This window comes from Crinia signifera, chromosome 12 (assembly GCF_055691185.1).
Source record: "Crinia signifera chromosome 12, ASM5569118v1, whole genome shotgun sequence".
NCBI classification, from domain to species: domain Eukaryota; kingdom Metazoa; phylum Chordata; class Amphibia; order Anura; family Myobatrachidae; genus Crinia; species Crinia signifera.
The window spans coordinates 81,099,023-81,126,666 of record NC_139228.1 but is presented as its reverse complement, the minus strand read 5'-3'; the positions used below and the strand labels follow the sequence as shown (position 1 = coordinate 81,126,666).

The 27,644-nt window shown below is 42.8% G+C and overlaps 1 protein-coding gene across 3 annotated transcripts in view; it reads right to left on the bottom strand.

The window, feature by feature from the left end:
• COCH (cochlin) overlaps window positions 1–27,644 on the bottom strand; it is an 81,190-nt gene that overhangs the window by 18,286 nt on the left and 35,260 nt on the right. Inside the window, exons 1-3 of one of the 3 annotated variants that reach the window (XM_083165791.1) lie at window positions 26,032–26,072; window positions 8,970–9,025; window positions 3,780–3,824 (exon numbers count right to left, since the gene is read on the bottom strand). In XM_083165791.1, the coding sequence (XP_083021917.1) occupies window positions 3,780–3,824; window positions 8,970–9,003 (79 nt within the window). In that variant the 5' untranslated portion in view covers window positions 9,004–9,025; window positions 26,032–26,072. Of the gene's footprint in view, window positions 1–3,779; window positions 3,825–7,996; window positions 8,077–8,969; window positions 9,026–26,031; window positions 26,073–27,644 lie in introns of those variants that run through there. The other 2 variants (XM_083165790.1, XM_083165792.1) reach the window with 2 other exon arrangements.

Sequence of the window (27,644 nt, the reverse complement as noted above, 5' to 3'; positions counted from 1 at the left end):
TTCTAATAATAGGCCATGGAACATTTTCAGCTCCAGGCCCATTAGGCCCTTCATCATACTTGCCTACCATAAATGTCTCCCCTCTGGGAGAAGCCCGGAGAGGAGACTCTCTGCAGCTTTTTTGAGTAACTAACTGTGGCAAGGCATGCTGGGACTTGTAGTTTCACAACAGGTGGGGAGCCGCAGATTGCCTACGCCTATTCTGTACCATAACCAAAAAAAACCAGGATGCTCTGGAAAGCATCAACAAAAAATGGCAGGTCCCTCCAGAGTTTAGCGGAACACTACCGGGACGGCAATCTGCGGCTCTCCCACTGTGCGCTCTAAGTGATTAGTGCCGCACATCGTACTTACTGACTTTTAATATCTCCTCTCTGGGAGAAGCCCGGAGAGGACACTTTCAGCAGCCATCAGGGGGGCAGGGACAGAGCTCTACATCATCAAGCCCCGCCTCCATTGCAAAAACAAAATCAAGCGATTCGCGGATGTATGTGGACGGGGATAAAATGATGTAAATTGTGTAATTTTAGCCTGTCCCCCTCTGCATACACCTGCGAATCATGGGATTTTACTGGCGGGGTAGGTAGATGTGGTGGGGGGTGGGGAGGATGTGGGGACATGCGACCACCCTTCCTGGGGGGCCGGGAGTTGGCCCCCGATTTTTGGGAACCTAGCAGCCATTCCAGGAGGGTAGGCAAGTATGCCGCACATGTTAATTTCTAAGGGCCTATACCAGGGTTGCCGGAAATCGGGTCCCTCTCCCGGCCCCCAGAAAGGGGGGGCAACCCTCCCACATTTCCATCCATCACCCACGAACCCCCACATTGCGGGGGGGGGTCTGCGGGTAAAATGACGCAATCGCCCCAGTTTAGCCCCACCCCAGCAGTGGAATGCCTGAAATACAAGCATTGCACTGCAGGGGGCAGGACTAAAATGATGCGTTTGCTATAGCCACACCGACCAATAGAGCGTCCTGTCTGTGGCTCCACCCCCAAACTGGCCCTTTCCCCTCCCGGCGATGGCCCCGCCCCCCTACTTCAGTCAGCTGGCTGCCCTCTCCCGGAGAGGGCAGCATAGAAGTTGGCAACTATGGCCTATACACACTGGGTGACTTTGAGCTGAAAGCCGCTCAGTTTACTCATTTGAGCTGCTTTCAGCCCGGAAGCTGTCCAGTGTGTACGGGACAGCGGTAATGCGAGCTCCACCATCATCGCTGGTCCGGCCGCTCATCTGCTAGTATTACCATTAGATGAGTGGGAGGTGGATGGGAGTGGGGGAGTGGCTCTCCATAGCGTCCTGCTTTGGGAAGTCGTCCAACCTCCGGGAAAATCACAAAAACAGGAGAAAAACTATCAGTGTATATGCAGTGATTGTATCCACCATCACTCTGCATGCACATTGGCCAAAAACGCCCAGTGTGTATGGACCTTTCCACTCATGCATGATCCATGTGTCCGTATGACTTCTGCGGCCACAGAAAGGCATTCAGCAATGTTGATTCTTTTCTCTGAGCGGATTCCGATTGTTTTCCCCTCCGTCTCGCTGTTCTGCTGATCGTTAAATAACCGGTCTCCAGCAGAGATCGCTTTTTGTTATGTTGAATGACTGCTGTTGGCACAGAAATGACACTGTGCTGTTTTCTAGATTTATACATTCCTCTTTCCGAGTAGGGATAGAAAACACCCGAGATAATGTTACAGCGCTCCGTGGCGTGAAAGTCAGAATTCTATTCTCGTCGCGCTAATGAAATGAATTCTTCAGAGTTATACAACAAAGAGCAATTGCAGCGAAGCCTATAGGAGCCTGGAAACAGCCTACTATTATCCTTTCGCTGCAGATAATTAACATGAACAAATTGGATTGACATTTCCATTCACCGTCAGGTTTAGAGTTGATGGGTTTTATGGCTTCAAATAATTATATGATGCTAGGAAATTTGTAGCCCAAATTGTGTTGATTGTCTTGAGGTTTTTTTTGCAACGAGCTCCATAAAATTGTCAAAGTTATAATTGAATGATGTATTTTCCAAACAGCCAGTGTGAATGAAACAGCTGCATGACAGACGCTGACAAGCCCATTGACAAATCCCACGGCTCTGCCTTCATGTGTATCCAAGGGCCTGATTCTCAGTTGCACGCAATCCCGAATGTGGCCGTATCTTGCTATTTTCATCAAACTAAAGGCCCATGTACACCGGGCGATTTTGATCTCAAAATCTTAGGTCGACACAAGCATTAGGTCAACAAAGGGTTTTTCACTTTTTTTTGTCCCGAATTTCGACACAGTCGACATGGACACTGAGGCCTGGCCTCGCCTGGCTCGCTGCACTCGCAATGCTTCAGGCACGGTGCCTCGCTACACTCAACACACTATTTTCGTTCTCCCACCACGCCCTAGTAGGGCATGAAATACCGCCTGTCGGCACATGTCGGCTAAAAGAAAAAAAACATGAAAAACTCCATGTCGACCTTTTGACTGTCAACATTTCCCATGTCGACGTAATGACCCTGTCAACCTAACACATGTCGACCTACAGTCATGTCGACCTTCCTGCATGTTGACCTAATGGTGTTGACTTAATGCAGGCATGTCCAACGTTGGCCCTCCAGATGTTGTGAAACTACACATCCCAGCATGCTTTGCCACAGTTTTGCTATTAGAGAATGCTAAAACTATTGCAAAGCATGCTGGGATGTGTAGTTTCAAAACATCTGGAGGGCCAACGTTGGACATGCCTGACTTAATGCTTGTCAACCTTCTCCTTGTAGACCTAGTAACAATATTCCGCCCGGATCACCATGGCGTACTTGCCCCATTGTGTTGTGCACCCTCCATATATGCATGAAAACAAGTGTACAGTCTGATTGACTTAATTCCACCGTGTGATCCACATACTTACATCTGTCTATGAACATTTCCCATCACATTTACTGCATTGTGGATCACATCATTGAATGAAGTCAATCAGACTGTACAATCGTTTCCGTGTACGCAGAGATATTTCCTACCAAGGTTACAGTGATTATAATACTCGTCCCTGTGAGTAGAGGTCACCTGTACACGTAGTCTATTCGCTCGTTGCTCTTTTATGCAAAGCAGTGGTGTGCAAACTCCCCACATTCCAACCCCCCACCGCGGGACAGTGACACAGACAGTCCTAGGGGAATGGGACTGTCCTGATAAATGCATATTATATTTTTATATAAACCGATAAGATACATTCCTTTTAGTAAATTCCTTGTATAGCTAACTATTTTTTTTTGTTATATTTATTTAGTTAATTATATTTAGATATTTATAAAAAGACTATTTTTCACTGTTGCATCAATCAAGTACAGTCAGTTATTACAGCGTAATGACAGGTCGCATGCAAGATAAAGAGATTTCTTTTTCATAGTCTCGTGCGCGCTCCCCCCCCCCCCTTCCATCTAATGGCGGGTCCTGGCAGTTGGTGATAGAAAGAGAAGAACTCCATCTATAATCTCCTGTTCTCACTTATCTGTCAGCCATTAGACCAGGACTGTAGGCCGTACCCCGGGAAATGCAATGCACTGGGGCCCCTAACCACAGTGAATGGCTTTCGGCTATCCACCAATCAGCATGCTGATAGGTAGGTAGAGATTGCTGCCTCGCCGCTCTGATTGTGTGACCACCACCCATGTTACAATGGTCCTGCATTATTGGCTAGATTTCCTTTCAGAACGCCAGGTTAGCTTTCTAGGGTGACTTAGGCACATACGTCACACACGTCACACACGTCACACACGTCACACACTCACTTTCTCCGGTGTTGGGATCTGCTGCTGTTGACTGCACCATAATGCCTGAAAATAGAAAGATGTCTTGAGATCAACTGGTTCAATTAAAAAAATAATTGTTAACAGTAATAGTATCTCTACGGATCACCGGGGAACTAGAACCCGTCCAGTGTTCATTCATCTGCTGCTTTACCAAACTGTCCTAGTATACGTGCCAATCTGTCCTGGTATACGTACCAATCTGTCCTGGTATACGTGCCAATCTGTCCTGGTATACGTGCCAAACTGTCCTGGTATACGTGCCAAACTGTCCTGGTATACGTGCCAAACTCTCCTAGTATACGTGCCAAACTCTCCTAGTATACGTGCCAAACTCTCCTAGTATACGTGCCAAACTCTCCTAGTATACGTGCCAAACTGTCCTAGTATACGTGCCAAACTGTCCTAGTATACGTGCCAAACTGTCCTAGTATACGTGCCAAACTGTCCTAGTATACGTGCCAAACTGTCCTAGTATACGTGCCAAACTGTCCTAGTATACGTGCCAAACCGTCCTGGTATACGTGCCAAACCGTCCTGGTATACGTGCCAAACCGTCCTGGTATACGTGCCAAACCGTCCTGGTATACATGCCAAACTGTCCTAGTATACGTGCCAAACTGTCCTAGTATACGTGCCAAACTGTCCTAGTATACGTGCCAAACTGTCCTAGTATACGTGCCAAACTGTCCTAGTATACGTGCCAAACTGTCCTAGTATACGTGCCAAACCGTCCTGGTATACGTGCCAAACCGTCCTGGTATACGTGCCAAACCGTCCTGGTATACGTGCCAAACCGTCCTGGTATACATGCCAAACTGTCCTAGTATACGTGCCAAACTGTCCTAGTATACGTGCCAAACTGTCCTGGTATACGTGCCAAACTGTCCTGGTATACGTGCCAAACTGTCCTGGTATACGTACTAGAAAAAATGTAGAAAAGTCCCAAGGCGCAATCACGGAGTCCCTGCTGCCACAATATTGATGGAGATTCACTGCAGTTTTCTCCTTTTGTCAAATTTGTGGAAAGAAATAATATTGAAGGCGCTTGACTCCGATGATGATGGATTGGATAGGGGAAAAGAATATATAGGACAGTATGTCAGTGGACTCTTGTTCAGAATCGTAACTGTATTAATCCACAAGATAAGGTGGCAAGGATGCGTACTTTTTACTCACAATTGGAGTGGTATATGGACTCCTATCTGGGTTTCTTTATGACGGGATCTGTGGTTGAAACGTGTCCCTGTCGGGATGTCCCTCGTTGTGGGTATTGTGCAGATAAATGAAAAAAAGAACCGTAAGTTTATTCCTTGTAATGAAAATCAGTTATTTGGAGGATAGCGGGAACCAGTATTGCGTACCAGACTTACTAGGAAACATACATTAACTTGTGCATAAAGGTTTCTTTTTTAACAGGATCACCAGGAGTGTGGGAATCTGTAAACAGTTTATATGCGTACCGTACTTACGGTGCATAACACGGTGATACCATACCTCCCAACTTTTCATGTTAAGAAATAGGGAGGCGTGGCGTATGCAAATGAGGGCGCGGCTTATGCTAATTAGCCGCGACCTCATTTTCATACGAGAATAGACGCTGTGCGCATGCGCACAGCGTCTATTCTACTACATTGGGGGGTCTCCCAACTGTCACCCCCCCGCAGCGGGACAATGCCTGCCGCGGGTGGGACGTCGGGACAGGACCCGAAAATCGGGACTGTCCCGACGGAATCGTGACAGTTGGGAGGTATGGTGATACTCCTATCTGGGTATCTTTTTATATAAACGATCTCCTCTGTAAGGTCTCATAAGCTGGCTCTGATCTCGAGCAGTGCATGCAAACAGAGGATGGAGGCCGTCTTAGTATTGGATAGTGCTTTTATTGCAGACCCTCTCCTTGAGGGAGAAAATGCTCTGTGCCAGGTGCCTGGACTTCCCCGGTAATGTAGGAGCACTATCCAATACTAAGACGGCCTCCATCCTCTGTTTGCATGCACTGCTCGAGATCAGAGCCAGCTTATGAGACCTTACAGAGGAGATCGTTTATATAAAAAGATACCCAGATAGGATTATCACCGTGTTATGCACCGTAAGTACGGTACGCATATAAACTGTTTACAGATTCCCACACTCCTGGTGATCCTGTTAAAAAAGAAACCTTTATGCACAAGTTAATGTATGTTTCCTAGTAAGTCTGGTACGCAATACTGGTTCCCGCTATCCTCCAAATAACTGATTTTCATTACAAGGAATAAACTTACGGTTCTTTTTTTCATTTATCTGCACGATACCCACAACGAGGGAGATCCCGACAGGGACACGTTTCAACCACAGATCCCGTCATAAAGAAACCCAGATAGGAGTCCATATACCACTCCAATTGTGAGTAAAAAGTACGCATCCTTGCCACCTTATCTTGTGGATTAATACAGTTACGGTTCTGAACAAGAGTCCACTGACATACTGTCCTATATATTCTTTTCCCCTATCCAATCCATCATCATCGGAGTCAAGCGCCTTCAATATTATTTCTTTCCACAAATTTGTCCTAGTATACGTGCCAAACTGTCCTAGTATACGTGCCAAACTGTCCTAGTATACGTGCCAAACTGTCCTAGTATACGTGACAAACTGTCCTAGTATACGTGACAAACTGTCCTAGTATACGTGCCAAACTGTCCTAGTATACGTGCCAAACTGTCCTAGTATACGTGACAAACTCTCCTAGTATACGTGACAAACTCTCCTAGTATACGTGACAAACTCTCCTAGTATACATGGTGTTTCAGCCGGTCTAGTACTGATTACTAATGGGCTCGTTACACAGGAGAAAATGCTAGTTTCTGTATGTTTTATCTAATGGTCTATTCATTATTAGAGGGACAAAAGGACATACATGATATGCAGAATAGGACGCACATGCAGAATAGGATGCGCATGCAGAATAGGACACGCATGTGCATATGTAGAATAGGATGCGCATGTACAATAGGATGCGCATGTAGAATAGGATGCGCATGTAGAATAGGATGCGCATGTAGAATAGGACGCACATGCAAAATAGGATGGGCATGTAGAATAGGACACGCATGCAGAATAGGGTGCACATGCAGAATAGGACGTGCATGTAGAATAGGACGCACATGTCGAATAGGACGCCATGTGCATATGTAGAATAGGACGTGCATGCAGAATAGGACGCACATGTCGAATAGGACGCCATGTGCATATGTAGAATAGGACGCACATGCAGAATAGGATGCACATGTAGAATAGGACGCACATGCGGAATAGGATGGGCATGTAGACTAGGACGCGCATGCAGAATAGGACGCACATGCAGAATAGGACGCGCATGCAGAATAGGACGCACATGCGGAATAGGATGGGCATGTAGACTAGGACGCGCATGCAGAATAGGACGCACATGCAGAATAGGACGCGCATGCAGAATAGGATGCACATGCAGAATAGGACGTGCATGCAGAATAGGACGCGCATGCAGAATAGGATGCGCATGTAGAATATTACGCACATGCAGAATAGGATGCTTATGCAGAATAGGACGCACATGTCGAAGAGGACGCGCATGTCGAATAGGACGCGCATGTAGAGTAGGACGTGCATGTCGAATAGTACGCACATGTGCATATGTAGAATAGGACGCACATGCAGAATAGGATGGGCATGTAGAATAGGACACGCATGCAGAATAGGGTGCACATGCAGAATAGGACGTGCATGCAGAATAGGGTGCTCATGCAGAATAGGATGCACATGTCGAATAGGACGCCATGTGCATATGTAGAATAGGATGCACATGCAGAATAGGACGCACATGTAGAATAGGATGCGCATGTAGAATAGGATGCGCATGTAGAATAGAACACGCATGTAGAATAGGGCACGCATGCAGAATAGGACGCGCATGTAAAGTACTGTAGGACACAACTGGCATAGGATAAAATGAGTGCATTTGCAATAGCGCATATTCTGTATACAGTTGCACAGAGATTGGTCTGTCTCCCAGTTAGGCCATTCATCAGTAACCTGCATAATAATTAGCTGCATTCTGATAAAATGACCATGATTTAATTGTCAATTTTTGTTACGAATATATTGGATTCACCAAATTTAAAAGCAAATATTTCGAATTTCTGCTGAATACAAACTTAAAACCAAATGCTAATTCATACCTAGTTCATACCTCCCAACATGACCCATTCCAGGAGGGATAGACTGCTCTGCTCCTGGACTTCCTTCTTAATTTAGAATCATCACCACCTGTGGCAAAACACCGTTGCTATCAGTGAACTAGTTCAACACAGGTGACGGCAATCATACGTTAAGTCCATTTTGCCCCTATTGGAATGGGTCATGTTGGGAGGTATACTAATTTGCATACTTAAATTAATCAAAAGAAGGCTATGTGTTACATCAAAATGTTATACATGGAACCAAAAACTGTTGAAATTCCAAGCCAAAATCAAATAAGCAAATATGCAATATGTATACCTCCCAACATTAGGTTAACTAATAAGAAAGGTGGGGGCAATCCTAAATTAAACAGAGTCCAGGAGCAGAGCATTGTGTCTCTCCTGGAGAGGGTCATGTTGGGAGGTTTGAATATGTGGTCCACAGGTGTCCAAACAGTTCATGTAACAGAATCAAAAGTGAAATAATTAGCTACACCCATGGTTCTTTTAAAATACTGTAAAATGTGTTATAGCGTAACGCACAGGTTCTCAAAGTCAGTTCTTCGTGCATGTTTGCCGGTCTCCTCCCAGAATCAAATGAAATAATTAGCTCCACCCCACATGTGGATTTTTAAAAAAAAAAAGTGTCAATGAGTAATATATGCACCTGTCGCGTGACCTGGAAAAATGTGAACTGTATGGGGTCCTGAGGACCGAGTTTGGGAACCACCGGAGTAATGAGTACACCTGTGCACCTGCGGTGACCTGGAAAATGCACACTGGGGTCCTGAAGATCGAGTTTCAGAACCGCTGGTCAGTGTATCAAACTGTACCCTGTTGTTTGTTACTTTTGAGATATATTTTGGAATTGGGATATTTTTTTTCCTCAAAGTTTGGGAGATCTCTCTTCATCTACCATTTATTATTAAAGTGGTAAATAAATACAACAAATGTAAGTTTCAGATGAACCTACCTAGAACCACCAATGCCCGGGAGATGAGATACATTCTGCGGAACAGTTTGGAAAATCTGTATGGGTAAAAGGGATATAATCAGTGTCATTTATATAACATCTGTGTATAATACAAATAAAAAGAAATACAATAGAGGTTGAAAGAAATAATAAGGATTTGTGTAATTAAATTCTTCACAATAATTCTACTGCAAAACATAAATATTTCAGAACTAATATAAACCAGTTACCTATTTGTGAAAAGTTGCTCAAAACTTAGAGATAAACAGCTATACTTGTGGATGTGCCCAGTGACTATATTTGTCTGGAAGTTTAAGGGAAATAACAGGTGATATTGTTAGTTTGCAGTGTCGTCTAATGTGTACCCACCTTTAGGTAGATACTGTACTCTTTAGGAGTTCTCTGATGAGATAAACCCTTCTAGGAACTGGGCAGGGCAGGGCGGTGCTGCACGGGGGCAGCATAAAGGGGGCGGACCGTGCCTGCCGACGTCACCAAAGAGGGCGGACCCAGCGGCCGCCGTCACCGAAGAAACCATGTCCGGGCCCGCCGACATCACCAAAGGGGGTGGGCCTGGTCCGGCCGAAGTCACTGCCGGGGAAACTCTGGACATCTATGGTGGCGCTGGGCTTCCCCGAGCACACTGGCGGGGGCAGGCAGCAGGCTGTTCTAGCAGGGTGCTGCTAGAGGGGCAGGGCGCATTTTGGGCAGCGCCCCGCTAAAACAGCCGGGCGTGAACACTACGTGATTCTGTTTGGCTTTTAAGCATATTTACTAAACAATGGATTTCCAAACTTCAATTTGAAAAATCTGTAAAAAACTAGGGTTTTTATTAACATCCATTGCTTATTAAATAATACTTGTATATTTATCAATGCTTATCAACAGATAAAGGTATAAAGTACAAAGCAAATACGCCCCTAACTGTCATTTTTTAAAAACACAGCCTGTAATATTTAAATTAGATATTTTAACTCACGATTGTATCGCTCTCTAAACGTTGATAAACACCCCCGAAATACCATTCTCTTCTATTTAATTTATCTACTTGTAGTTACGCACACTTTTCTTCCCTTTACACAACTACTTACATCATTTAATGTAATTATGTATGTAGGTTATCGTTGTAGGGAATCAAGCACTTTTTCAATAAAATGATGTAGAAACTGAAGCTTACCACTGTATGTAGAGGTGGATTTGGAGTTCATGGGGGCCAACGTAAGATACCAATTTGGGGCCTTCCTCCCTAAAACAATCCATAGCACTATATTGATTGCAGTCATGACAACACATGTTTGTTGCGCAATGCTCCTCTGGGACCGTTTTGGATGGCCAGTGTATCTTTATGGGGCCACTTGGGATCTGCTGGGCCCTATGCAGGCATCTAGGTTGCCTTGTGGAAATTAGCCTCTGGCAGGATGTGGTCAACTCTGTGCTGGAGCAGAGTGGGAATAATGTATGTGCTGAGAGGCGGTGCATGGTACACTGGGGGCATTATATACATGGGCGGCCATAATGTACACTGGGGGCATTATATAACAAGGGTGGAGGGCATAATGTACACTGGGGCGTTATATACATGGGCGGCCATAATGTACAATGGGGGCACTGTATAACAGGGGTGGAGGGCATAATGTGCACTTTGGGTTGGGCGGCATTATGTCCACAAGGGAATAAGACCTAACAAACAAATAGGGTTGAAGTTGTCAAAAGGGTAAATGGAAAAGGGAAGAATAGATTTGTCCTTAAATTCTATGTTTCTATGATTAATGAAGGGGGTAGGAAAGATCGACTGGGTGTCCTGAGGGATGGGTTGGCACCGGTGGTGGTCGGCTGGGGAGAGGGGCATCACCATCTTACTGTGTGGAATCTCCAACAGTTTGAGAAAGGGGGGGGGAGGGGGGATCCGAGGTCTAAGGACTAAATCCTCCTCAAATGGGATCTCCAATCTGACCCCTGTGTACTATGAAAAACTCCTCCAGAATGGGCAGAATGTCAGGCATACTCCCACTGTCCCTGCGGCTTTCCCTGCGTACATAGCAAGGATATTTCTGTGTTAATATACGTGTGCCCCTGTCTCTGAAGTATTTCCTATGAATGTACCATTGGCCTGACCTTAGCATAGAATATTCCAGCAATATCGCATTTCAGCTTCTGTACACACAGAATTCACCAGTTATACAGTGAGCACTATTAGAATATATATAACACAAAACAACTTATACACATATACATGTCCAACCTGTAGTACCACTCCACTTATAGATGTATACATACATACATACATACATACATACATACATACATACTATACATACTATACTATACATCACTAATCATGTATATTATTTCTACAAGGTGATTTTTCATAACAATCCCTTTTACTCCCTTCATACTTAACCAAAATCGATAAATAATGTACATTTTAACGATTGTTCTCTGCTTCTGATGAATTGTTAATGTAGAATTGCACATTGTATTGTTTGTTTTAAAATCCAAATGAAAAATGAACTTTCCCCCCTAAAGTTCTTTCCCTGGATGCATCGATGTGGCACTGCTAAGATGATGGGTTTTATTCGCATGTGAAATTTTCACACGGGCTAGTATACATAACTACTACATGGTATAATAATACCCGAAAATGCCCATTTATACAGACAATATAACCATAAGCACCGAGTAACTGTCAGTAACTGAACATATTACACACACAGATCATATTACACTTTACATATGCTCAGTAGTATTGCCGCCCATACATGTCCCAATGCGGGCGTGCGTTCTGTGCTTAACTAGCACGCATCACATCGCATTGCATGCCTTGTGCATGCGTTGTGCATGCAATGCGATGTGATGCGATGAAAACTAAGTACAAAAAGTATGTACAGCAGCTGCGGGAGCGCGCACCTCAAAGCACACATCGCACAGCCCGCGATCGGGACGTGTATGGCCACCTTAATACTGCAGCCATTGCAGCACTGTACATTCCTAATAATACAGAAATGGCAGTTGCTCAAACAGTGTAAAAATTCCCACCAGGGGCCGAATGTATGAACCATTTGTGTTACATCCCGCCACATATTGCATTCATACCGAGCGCATTTATAATAAGCTTGTGATAGATACAGCTATATTAGCTCACAACTTCCCTGTAGGCAGGGGCGTCTTAAGAGAGGAGGAGGCCCTTGTGCACCGGGAGCAGTAGGATCTGAGCGCTCCAGTGCCCTATTGGGCATGTCCGAACCTCCGCTGCGTTGTGGAGTCTCCACACTTATGTGCTCAGACTCCACTGCGCCACTGGGCTCCGGAGAGGAAATATTACCAAAATAAGTGCAGTGTGCACAGTGTGCACTCCCTTGGGACTCATGTAGGGACCCGTGTGCACCCATTATAGATACGCCACTACCCTGCAGTTTAGTGTTGGGTCCCCACTTGACGTGGTGTGTGTGGTTTATCATATACTTGTAAATGTGTGTATTTGGGACTATATACCACATTTCGAGGTGACAGTCTGCACACAAGCAAACAAGTGGCGCCCCCAAACAAGTACCACCCCAAACAAGTGCCGCCCTAAACAAGTGCCGCCCACAAAAAATTACCACCCCCAAACAAGTACCGCCCTAAAACAAGTAACTTCCCCAAACATGTGCTGCCCCAAAACAATTACCGCCCCCAATCAAGTGCCACCCCTAGGCACGTGTCTAATGGGAAATTCACCCCAGATGTACAGTAGAATACTATATATTGTTAATAATACCTATACGTACACAATATTACCATCTACACTACATGACTGTATATTCCTAATAATACCCTATATGCAGTGGCGGCTCATACCTTTTGGCAATTGGGGGGCTGCCTCTGGCCGTGATGCAGGCACCTCCCCTGCTGCCGCTCCTCCCGATCCCCTGCGTTTGATGACAAGCACCGGGACTGATGCATGCGCAGTATAAACCTCCAGAGTCTATGGGCTGCTTCAGCAACAGCCCATAGAAGGGGAATCATGTCCCGGTGCCTGTATAATACAGATAACAGGTACTGGGACTGGCACGTGTGCAGCACTGACATAGGTACTGTGCATGCGCCATCCCCAGGTTATAGGGGCTTACGCTCAGCAGCCCGCAGAGAGGCATCCCGGAGGGAGGGAACCAGTGGCGGATTTTACCTATGGGCTGCAGCCCCCCCAGGTAAAATCCACCACTGCAGGGCCGTAACTAGGGGGGGGGCTGGGGGGTCACGCGCACCGGGCGCTGGAGGTGAGGGGCGCTGTGAGGTCCGGTGACAGGTATGTCCGTCCATCTCCTACTAGCGCGGCTGCAGGAAGCGCTGATGACTTCGAAAAGACTTGCCAGACGCTGATTGGCTGAATTCAGCCAATCAGCGTCCGGCAAGTCTTTTTGAAGTCATCAGCGCTTCCCGCCGCAGCGCTAGTAGGAGACGGACGAAGTCAAAGTAAGATGCGGCTACACAATCAGCAGCATGGGATGAGGAGGAGAAGGGCAGCAGCCGTGGCGGTGAGAGGACTGTGCGGGGAGGGGGGGTCTCCGGCGCCAGGGACAAGGCGTCATTTGGTCCGGTCCCCCCTGTCAGCTGCTAACTAAGCAGCGGGGAATAAACGCTGTGCGCATGCGCACAGCGTCTATTCCCGCAGCCAGGGGGCTGGGGGCATGGCTAGAGGCTCACAGAGCCTCTGGGTCATGCCCCCATAGCGGCAAAATGGGGGCGTGGCCTCGCGGGAGAGCAGCTATTATAGGCCACGCCCCCAAATTAGGCCACGCCCCCCGAAAATTTCGGCGCGCCTCCGGCGCGCAGCAGCATCACTAGAGGGGGGGGGGGCACCAAAAGACTGCCTTGCCCCGGGCGCCGGAAACCCTAGTTTCGGCCCTGACCACTGTCACCTATATTGAAAACAGATGCAGTCGGTGAGACTGCTCTGGCTTCACTGTGACTGGCAGTGACTTCCTATTGCAGTCCCATTGGGAGGCGTTTCCTCCCTCCGGGATGCCTTTCTGTGCGTAAATGTGCGGCAGCCCCCAAATCGGGTTCTGTGCATGCACCAGACCTGGGAACCTGATTAAACATCTGGGGGCTGTTGCAAAGTCAGCCCATGGAGGCTTGGGCCAGCACATGTGCCGTACGCATGAAGTTACTGCACATGTGCTGGGGACCGGCAGCCGGAACCGGAGGACAGTGCGGGAAGCGCGGCAGAGGCAGCGGAGGGTGGGCCCCGCCTTTCAGCAGCCCCCCTCCTCCAAAATGGTAAGAGCTGCCACTGGAGGAAACACCTACTAATGGGACTGCCTTGGTGACTGGCAGGTCGGACTCCCAATAGGAAGTCACTGCCAGTCACAGTGAAGCCAGCCACTCACCCCATACAAATCTGCAAATAAATTGCTAAATCATGGCAGATTGCGATTCACTCATAATTCTGACCCGACCGGTCATCAGTGACAGAGACGGGCTGAGCGAGGCGGATGCTGACCTCACAGACCCTCCAGTAAAGTGAATGGGTAAGGCTGCTTTTTCTCATACACTCCCGGAAAACGTTCAGTTACCACCTGAAACACCGGCTTCCTGTTGGCCAACCTCCGGTCACATTGCGTTTACAATCCATACAAATATATCTTTTGCTATTTACCATCGTGCATGAGAGATGCGATCCAGAGGCATACTCAGTCATTTCTCGATCTGCAAATTTGCTGATTAGCGATCAACTCTGAATCAGGACCCATATTCCATGTACACTAAATTACAGACTATTCCCTCTATAAACACAATATTACCATATATACCACATTACTGTATATTCCTAATAATACCCTATACGTACACAATATTACCATATATACCACATTACTATATATTCCTAAAAATACCATAATACGTTATATGAACGCAATAATAACATATACACAACACCATTACATATTCCAAATAATACCTGATGTATGTAATATTACCATATTTAAGAAATTACTGTATATTCCTAATAATGACTTATATTTACATAATATGCCATATACATTACTGTATATTCCTAATAATGCCCTATGTGTACACAATATTCCCATGTACACCACATTACTGTATATTCCTAATACATTATACATACAAAATATTCCCATATACACCACATTACTGTATATTCCTAATACCCTATATGTATACAATATTACCATATACACCACATTACTGTATATTCCTAATAATACCCTTTATGTACACAATATTCCCATGTACACCACATTACTGTATATTCCTAACTAGGTGATTCATCGCGCCCTACGGGCGCTCTTCACACCGTCGTAAGGGGCTGCGCCCCCTTAATTTGTGAACGTTTGTATATGAGAAATATGGTTAGAATTGTATGAAAGATGCCCTGTATTGCAACTTAGGTGTCCGCGAATCGCGGGAGGGGGGGTCGCGGGGGGTGCCGCGAATTGCAGGAGGGGGGGTTGTGGGGGGGTGGATGCTGCGAATCGCGGGAGGGGGGTCGCGGGGTGGGTTGCCGCAAATCGCGGGAGGGGGGTTACGGGGGCGGGGGTTGCGGCGAATCATGGTAGGGGGGGTCGCGGGGGGTGTGCCGTGAATCACGGGAGGGGGGGTCACGGGGTGGGGTGCCGAGAATCGCGGGGGGGTGTGTGTGTGCCGTGAATCGCGGGAGTGGGGGTTGCGGGGGGGGTGGGGGGGGTGTGACGCGAATCGCCACAAGAAAAAATCAACACAGAAAGGTCAACACATGTAAATGTTGACATAAGTGTGGCACTTCATTGGTGTCCATGTCGACACATGAGAATGAATATGAAAACATTCAAAAAATGAAAAAAAAAACTTCAAAAACTCATTTCAACCTTTTTCATTGTCGACCATAGCCATGTCAGTGTTTTCCATGTGCAATTTAATTCTGGAGCTGCCGCGAATCGTGGGGGGGGGTGCCGCGAATTGCGGGAGGGGGGGTCGCGGGGGTGGGTGCCGCGAATCACGGGAGGGGGGGTTACGGGGCGGGGGTTGCGGCGAATCATGGGAGGGGGGGTTGCGGGGGTGTGCCATGAATCACGGGAGGGGGGGTCACGGGGTGGGGTGCCGAGAATCGCGGGGGAGGTGTGTGTGTGTGTGCCGTGAATCGCGGGAGTGGGGGTTGTGGGGGGGAAGGGGTGGGGTGGGGGGTGTGACGCAAATCGCCACAAGAAAAAATCAACACAGAAAGGTCAACACATGTAAATGTTGACATAAGTGTGGCACTTCATTGGTGTCCATGTCGACACATGAGAATGAATATGAAAACATTCAAAAAATGAAAAAAAAACCTTCAAAAACTCATGTCAACCTTTTTCATTGTCGACCATAGCCATGTCAGTGTTTTCCATGTGCAATTTAATTCTGGAGCTGCCGCGAATCACGGGGGGTGCCGCGAATTGCGGGAGGGGGGGGTCGCGGGGTTGGGTGCCGCGAATCGCGGGAGGGCGGGGTTCACAGGGGTTTCGGTGGGGGGTTGCCGCGAATTGCGGGAGGTGGGGGGTCACGGGGGGTGCCGCGAATCGCGGGAGGGGGGGTTGCGGGGGGGTGTGACGCGAATCGCCACAAGAAAAAATCAACACAGAAAGGTCAACACATGTAAATGTTGACATAAGTGTGCCACTTCATTGGTGTCCATGTTGACACATGACAATGAATATGAAAACATTCAAAAAATGAAATAAATCTTCAAAAAGTCATGTAAACCTTTTTCATTGTCGACCATAGCCGTGCCAGTGTTTTGCATGTGCCATTTAATCCTGGGGCTGCCGCGAATCGCGGGGGGTGCCGCGATTTGCGGGAGGGGGGGGGGTTGCGGGGGGTGGGTGCCGCGAATCGCGGGAGAGCGGGGTTCATGGGGGTTCCGGTGGGGGGCTGCCGCGAATTGCGGGAGGGGGGGGGGTCGCGGGGGGGTGCCGGGGTGCCGCGAATCGCCGGAGGGGGGGTTGCGGGGGGTGTGACGCGAATCGCCACAAGAAAAAAATCAACACAGAAAGGTCAACACATGTAAATGTTGACATAAGTGTGCCACTTCATTGGTGTCCATGTCGACACATGACAATGAATATGAAAAAAATTAAAAAAATTAAAAATAAATCTTCAAAAACTCATGTCAACCTTTTTCATTGTCGACCATAGCCATGTCAGTGTTTTGCATGTGCCATTTAATCCTGGGGCTGCCGCGAATCGCGGGAGGGGGGTCGCAGGGGGTGTTCCGCCAATCGTGCAAGGGGGGGTCGCGGGGGGGTTCTTTTTGCCGCGAATCGCGGGAGGGAGGTCGCGCGGGGGGGGGTGTTTTTTCTGCGAATCGGGGGGGGTCACGGGGGAGGGTTTGCCGCGATTCGCGGGAGGGGGGGTCGCGGGTGGTGGTTATGCCGCGAATTGCGGGAGGGGTCGTGGGGGGGTTCTTTTTGCAGCGAATCGCGGGAGGGGGGGTCGCGGGGGTGTTTTTGCTGCGAATCGCGGTAGGGGGGGTCGCGGGGGAGCGGGTGTTTTTGCCGCGAATCGCGGGAGGGGGGGTTGCCGCAAATCGCGGGAGGGGGGCGCTCACCTGGTGGCTGTGGAGTAGCAGTGCTGGGCAACATGGGAAGGCAGTGGGTGTCTGGCACTGTCTGTGGGCTCACTGGGCTGGTTCTCTGTCACATACCTCCCAACATGACCCTCTCCAGGAGGGACACAATGCTCTGTTTCTAGACTTCCCCTTAATGTATGATTGCCATCACCTGTTTTAAACAGGTTAATTTCTCAGAAAGGTGTTCAGCACAGATGAAGGCAATCACTCATTAAGAGGAAAGTCCAGGAACAGAGCGTTATAGACACAGACACCCACTTTGAGTGACAGATGTAGCCAAATATATAGGAGATACCCTATACATACACAATATTACCATATACACCACATTTCTGTATATTCCTAATAATGCCCTATATGTACACAATATTACCATATATACTACATTGCTGTATATCCCTTATAATACTAAATATGTACACAATATTACCATATACACTACATTACTGTATATTCCAAATAACGCCCTATACATACACAACAATACCATGTACACCACATTACTGCTGTATATTCCTAAAAATGTCCTATACATACACAATATTACCATATACACCTCATTACCGTATATTCATCATTTTGTCCTACAGTATATGTACACAATATTACCATTTACAGTATATTTCTAATAATAATATATATAACCACATAACTATATATTCCTAATAATACCCTATACATACACATTATTACCACATATACCACATTATTGTGTAATCCTAATAATATCCAAAACATACAGAACATAACCATATACCCTACATTAAAATATATTCTTAATACCCTATACATACACAATATTCCCATATACACCACATTACTGCATATTCCTAATAATACCCTAAACATACACAATTGACCTATATACACCACATTATATATATTCCTAACAATTCCCTATATGTACACATTATTACCATATAAACCATATTACTGTATATTCCTAATAATGCCGTATATGTACACAATAGTCTCATATACACCACATTACTGTATATTCCTAAAAATACCCTATATGTACACAATATTACCATATACACTATATAACTGTATATTCCGATTAATACCATAATATAATTACCATGTATACCACATTACTGAGTATTCCTAATACCCTATATGTACACAATATTCCCATATACACCACATTACCATATAATCCTAAAAATACACTATATGTACACAATATTGCCATATGTACCACATTACTGTATATATCTAAAAATACCCTATACTCACACAATTTTTCTATATACACCACATTACTGTATATTCCTAATACTTAATATGTACATAATATTACCATATACACTACATTACTGTATATTCCTAATAATGCCCTATACTTATACAATATTTCCATGTACACCACATTATTGTATATTCCTAATAATACCCTACATGTATACAATTTTACCATACACATTAAATTACTGTATATTCCTAATACCCTATATGTACACAATATTGCCATATACACCACATTACTGTATATTCCAAAAAATACCCTATATGTGTACAATATTCCCATGTACACCACATTACTGTATATTCTTAACACCCTATATGTATACAATATTACCATATACACCACATTACTGTATATTTCTAATACCCTATACGTACACAATATTACTGTATACACCACATTACTGTATATCCCTAATAATACCCTATACATTTACAATATTACTGTATACACCACATTACTGTATATTCCTAATAGCCTATATGTACACAATATTACCATATACACAACATTACTGTATATCCCTAATAATACCCTATACATTTACAATATTACCATATACACCACATTACTGTATATCCCTAATAATACCCTACATGTATACAATATTCCCATATACACCACATTAATGTATATTCCTAATACCTTATATGTATACAATATTCCCATGTACACCACATTACTGTATATCCCTAATACCCTATATGTATACAATATTACCATATACAGTACATTACTGTATATTCCTAATACCCTATATGTACACAATATTACCATATGCAGCACATTACTGTATATTCCTAATAATACCCTATACAGTATGTATACATTATTCCCATATACACCACATTACTGTATATTCCTAATAATACCCTATATGTATACATTATTCCCATATACACCACATTATTGTATATTCCTAATACCCTATATGTATACAATATTCCCATATACACCACATTACTGTATATTCCTGATACCCTACATGTATACAATATTCCCATATACACCACATTACTGTATATCCCTAATAATACCCAATATGTTTACAATATTACCATATACATCACATTACTGTATATTCCTAATACCCTATATGTACAAAATATTACCATATACACCACATTACTGTATATCCCTAATACCCTATACATTTACAATATTCCCATATACACCACATTACTGTATATTTCTAATACCCTACATGTATACAATATTACCATATACACCACATTAGTGTATATCCCTAATACCCTTAATGTATACAATATTACCATATACACCGCATTACTGTATATCCCTAATAATAACCTATATGTACACAATATTAGCATATACACCACATTACTGTATATTCCTAATAATACCCTACATGTTTACAATATTACAATATACACCCTATTACTGAATATTCCTAATAATGCCCTATACGTCCACAATATTCCCATATACACCACATTACTGTATATCCCTAATAACACCCTATATGTATACAATATTCCCATATACACCACATTACTGTATTTTCCTAATAATTACCTACATGCATACAATATTCCCATATCCACCACATTACTGTATATTCCTAATACCTTACATGTATACAATATTCCCATATACACCACATTACTGTATATCCCTAATAATACCCAATATGTTTACAATATTACCATATACATCACATTACTGTATATTCCTAATATCCTATATGTACAAAATATTACCATATACACCACATTACTGTATATCCCTAATACCCTATACATTTATAATATTCCCATATACACCACATTACTGTATATTCCTAATACCCAATATGTTTACAATATTACCATATACATCACATTACTGTATATCCCTACTACCCGATATGTATACAATATTCCCATATACACCACATTACTATATATCCCTAATAATACACTACATGTATACAATATTCCCATATACACCACATTACTGTATATTCCTAATACCCTACATGTACACAATATTACCATATGCACCACATTACTGTATATCCCTAATATTACCCTATATGTACACAATATTACAATATACACCCTATTACTGTATATTCCTAATAATACCCTATACGTACACAATATTCCCATATACACCACATTACTGTATATCCCTAATAACACCCTATATGTATACAATATTCCCATATACACCACATTACTGTATTTTCCTAATAATTACCTACATGCATACAATATTCCCATATACACCACATTACTGTATATTCCTTATACCCTACATGTATACAATATTACCATATACACCACATTACTGTATATCCCTAATACCCTACATGTATACAATATTCCCATATACACCACATTACTGTATATCCCTAATAATACCCAATATGTTTACAATATTACCATATACATCACATTACTGTATATTCCTAATATCCTATATGTACAAAATATTACCATATACACCACATTACTGTATATCCCTAATACCCTATACATTTACAATATTCCCATATACACCACATTACTGTATATTCCTAATACCCTACATGTATACAATATTACCATATACACCACATTACTGTATATCCCTAATACCCAATATGTTTACAATATTACCATATACATCACATTACTGTATATCCCTACTACCCGATATGTATACAATATTCCCATATACACCACATTACTATATATCCATAATAATACACTACATGTATACAATATTCCCATATACACCACATTACTGTATATGCCTAATACCCTACATGTACACAATATTACCATATGCACCACATTACTGTATATCCCTAATATTACCCTATATGTACACAATATTACAATATACACCCTATTACTGTATATTCCTAATAATACCCTATACGTACACAATATTCCCATATACACCACATTACTGTATATCCCTAATAACACCCTATATGTATACAATATTCCCATATACACCACATTACTGTATTTTCCTAATAATTACCTACATGCATACAATATTCCCATATACACCACATTACTGTATATTCCTAATACCCTACATGTATACAATATTACCATATACACCACATTACTGTATATCCCTAATACCCTACATGTATACAATATTCCCATATACACCACATTACTGTATATCCCTAATAATACCCAATATGTTTACAATATTACCATATACATCACATTACTGTATATCCATAATACCCGATATGTATACAATATTCCCATATACATCACATTACTGTATATCCCTAATACCCGATATGTATACAATATTCCCATATACACCACATTACTGTATATCCCTAATAATACCCTATATGTACACAATATTCCCATATACACCACATTACTGTATATTCCTAATAATACCCTACATGTATACAATATTCCCATATACACCACATTACTGTATATTCCTAATAATACCCTATATGTACAAAATGTTACCATATACACCACATTACTGTATATGTCTAATAATACCCTATACATTTACAATATTCCCATATACATCACATTACTGTATATTCCTAATACCCTACATGTATACAATATTACCATATACACCACATTACTGTATATCCCTAATACCCTACATGTATACAATATTCCCATATACACCACATTACTGTATATCCCTAATAGCCAATATGTTTACAATATTACCATGTACATCACATTACTGTATATCCCTACTACCTGATATGTATACAATATTCCCATATACACCACATTACTGTATATCCCTAATAATACCCTATATGTATACAATATTCCCATATACACCACATTACTGTATTTTCCTAATAATTACCTAAATGCATACAATATTCCCATATACACCACATTACTGTATATTCCTAATACCCTACATGTATACAAAATTCCCATATACACCACATTACTGTATATTCCTAATACCCTATATGTACACAATATTCCCATATACACCACATTACTGTATATTCCTAATACCCTATATGTATACAATATTACCATATACACCACATTACTGCATATCCCTAATACCCTATACACACAATATTACCATATACACCACAGTACTGTATATTCCTAATAATACCCTATATGTATACAATATTCCCATATACACCACATTACTATATATCCCTAATACCCTATATGTACACAATATTCCCATATACACCACATTATTGTATATTCTTAATAATACCCTATACATACACAATATTCCCATATACACCACATTACTGTATATTCCTAATACCCTACATGTATACAATATTACCATATACACCACATTACTGTATATTCCTAATACCCTACATGTATACAATATTACCATATACACCACATTACTGTATATTCCTAATAATACCCTATATGTATACAATATTACCATATACACCATATTACTGTATATTCCTAATAATGCCCTATATGTACACAATATTACCATAAACACCACATTACTGTATATTCCTAATAATGCCCTATATGTATACAATATTACCATATACACCACATTACTGTATATTCCTAATACCCTACATGTATACAATATTACCATATACACCACATCACTGTATATCCCTAATAATGCCCTATATGTACACAATGTTACCATATACACCACATTACTGTATATTCCTAATAATCCCTATATGTACACAATATTACCATATACCCCACATTACTGTATAGCTTTAGTAATACCCTATACATACACCATATTCCCATATACACCACATTACTGTATATTCCCAATACCCTATATGTATACAATATTACCATATACACCACATTACTGTATATCCCTAATACCCTATACACACAATATTACCATATACACCACATTACTGTACATCCCTAATAATGACATATATGTATACAATATTCCCAAATACACCACATTACTGTATATTCCTAATAATACCCTATATTCACACAATATTCCCAAATACACCACATTACTGTATATTCCTAATACCCTATATGTATACAATATTACCATATACACCACATTACTGTATATTCCTAATAATGACATATGTATACAATATTACCATATACACCACATTACTGTATATACCTAATAATACCCTATATGTACACAATATTCCCAAATACACCACATTACTGTATATTCCTAATAATGCCATACATGTACACAATATTACCATATACACCACATTACTGTATATTCCTAATAATACCGTACATGTACACAATATTACCATATACACCACATAACTGTATATTCCTAATAATACCCTATACATACACAATATTCCCATATACACCACATTACTGTATTTTCCTAATACCCTATATGTACATTATTACCATATACACCACATTACTGTATATTCCTAATAATACCCTATATGTATACAATATTACCATATACACCACATTACTGTATATTCCTAATAATCCCTATATGTACACAATATTCCCATATACACCACATTACTGTATATTCCTAATACCCTATATGTATACAATATTACCATATACACCACATTACTGTATATTCCTAATAATCCCTATATGTACACAATATTACCATATACACCACATTACTGTATATTCCTAATAATACCCTATACATACACAAAATTACCATATACACCACATTACTGTATATCCCTAATAATACCCTATATGTATACAATATTCCCATATACACCACATTACTGTATATTCCTAATACCCTATATGTACACAATATTCCTATATACACCACATTACTGTATATCCCTAATAATACCCTATATGTACACAATATTACCATATACACCACATTACTGAATATCCCTAATAATGACAGAACATTATATGCAGACAACATTTCCATACAAACAAGATTAATGTATATCCCTAATATTACCAGCATGGTAAATTTGCCTTTATCTGTGCAGTAGGTTCCCAATATAACCACACACTGCATTACTGTATAATTCCGGTGCTATCCCACATGGCGAATCCTGCTTTATTATACAGACAATTTGTGCTTAATAATGATCTGTAATCCTCACAATACCACAGACAGCGCTTCACTGATTGTCCAAATCCACTCTGTACACTGCGGGGTAATACGTGTGTGCTATATAAATAAATAATATTTATATGTATAATGTCACAAATGTAGTCTTAGCCTGCGCGCGCAACTCATCCATTGCTGACAGTACTGACTCGCACAGCACCTGTGTGTATTCCCTGCACGCGCACCTTATCCTCACACCTGCATTGCTGACAGTACTGACTCGCACAGCACCTGTGTGTGTTCCCTGCGCGCGCACCTTATCCTCACACCTGCATTGCTGACAGTACTGACGTGCACAGCACCTGTGTGTATTCCCTGCGCGCGCACCTCATCCATTGCTGACAGTACTGACTCGCACAGCACCTGTGTGTATTCCCTGCGCGCGCACCTTATCCTCACACCTGCATTGCTGACCGTACTGACTCGCACAGCACCTGTGTGTGTTCCCTGCGCGCGCACCTTATCCTCACACCTGCGTTGCTGACAGTACTGACGTGCACAGCACCTGTGTGTATTCCCTGCGCGCGCACCTCATCCATTGCTGACAGTACTGACTCGCACAGCACCTGTGTGTGTTCCCTGCGCGCGCACCTCATCCTCACACCTGCATTGCTGACAGTACTGACTCGCACCGCACCTGTGTGTATACCCGTCACGTGGTATCTGGTGTATACTACATCACGCCGCCATTCTGTCCAACAACTGAAATGTCCAAATATTCACAGAATACTTAGGCGAAATTTACTAAGATATGAGATCTATTTCACGTGGGATGTTGCTATTGGCAACCAATCAGATAATATCTATTATCTTCTAGAAGGTGCTAAATAAATACGAAGCTTCTGTGTCCAATGAGGGACCGTTGGGAGTTTGTGTGCTCCGTAATATCACATTATACTTCTAATAATCCCAAACGGCAATTATACATTTATATGTGCACCATAATAACATACTGTATATCTATATCATCCTACTGTATATGGAAAATTGTAATAAATCCATAAATAACACAAACATGCCATGCCACATAATAGACATTATTCAGTAGTAAATCAAAATGTCCAATTTATATTGTCCTGACTGTTTCCCATGAAGCCACATACTTGTGTCTCACGCATGCCGTGTACCGTGTACGTATTGCCGCGTGGCTATTTTGTGTACCTGTATGTACTGAGGTTATTTTCAGCCTGCGCACTCACCTGTGCTCTCACTTGCTGTACTGTATTACTGTACTGCTGTGCACTGGCCAGTCTCCGCTGTAATGTGTACTATGTGCTCTGTAAGTGTGTTACTTATACCAACATCAGGACTACAGTCAGGAGGGATGGGGGAGAGGGAGGAGGCACGGCAGGGGGTGAGGGAAGGTGTACTGCATCCCCCAAATCATTTATGTAAGCTCTGCCCAAAATACAACCTGAGCGTAAAAGTATTCAGTACTGCATTTAGATTTATAGTACTGTAGTGTATATAAAACTTTGATATTGTTTGAACAGTATTACAATGTTGTTACTGGACATAATAAAATGAGTATAATGATACAGGACTAATCACCAGAGCTATAATGAATCAATGGAATGTTGCGGGAGGCGGATTGCCAAGAATTGTACGCAGGTAAAGTTGTGGCAATACAGTAGTTACATAATATACTGCTGCGATATAACGATATAAGTTACCGTATACTGTATGTTTGTGAAACGCATCTGTTTTACGTGTGTTTATCAGGGGTTTCAATTTTTATTTTTTTTTGTATTTCATTATAATGGATTAGTGAAAAGAATATACATTGCCAGATGTATCAAGCTTCAAAAAGTGATAAAATGGAGAGTGATAAACAGCCAGCCAATCAGCTTCTAACTGCCATGTCATAGGCTAGGTTTGAAAAATGAAAGGTCGGAGCTGATTGGCTGGTTGTATATCACGCCCCACTTTATCACTTTTTGAAGCCTGATACTGTACATCTGGTCCATAGTAAGTTACGGGGCCCATACATCTGCACCTAATTGTGGCTATCCCTCCTTTCTGGCAATGGCTGACAGGGCATCGGGAAACTACCCACTTTCTAGCCCTTGAGTGAAGGTATGGAGGCGGTGTCTTGGAAGTTCCATAGCTGCCAATCATAGCTTACTCAAACAGATCCTTAATTTTGTGATAGGCAGACTCATTGGTGCCCCCCCATCAGCAATTTTGGGGCCCGGGCCTCTTTTCCAGTCCCAGCCCTGGGTCCCCCCCCCTCCTCCTCACTTGACTTACTGTAACCCGGCTCCTGCTCCTCCATCTCCTCTTCCGCTGAGCTGCAGCTCGGAGGTCTCTGAGCGCAGGCTTCTTCAACTCAGGATGCCGGCGGCCAATTAAAATGAGCTGCCTGGGCCTTCCAGAGGCATGGGCCTGGGACAGCTGTACCCATAGCATCCCCCTATTGGTGGCCCTGCCCCCACAAATCCCAGGGACCAAGGTAGCTCCCTAAAGTTGCCTAATGGTAGAGCTGTAGGTACTCCCAATTAAAAGTAATTATATTTTATTCTAACTTTAAAACTCCATCTTGTAGGGGCAATATTACATCTCAGCAGAAACATGGACAGGAGGCAAATTTAAAATGTGGAGACATACGTTGAGCGGTTGCATGGCAGGTATTTAATCTGTGTCAATATTTCCCGACAAGTGTGTAATTCACAACCATTTCCCCCGATTTCAGGACACTCGACTGTTGGTACTTTAAATACCAACAGGAATCAAACTCTCAGGAAGCCCGGATTGAATACCCCCCTAAATCTCAATGTTTATAACAATATGCCCGGTACTTATGTTCTACATG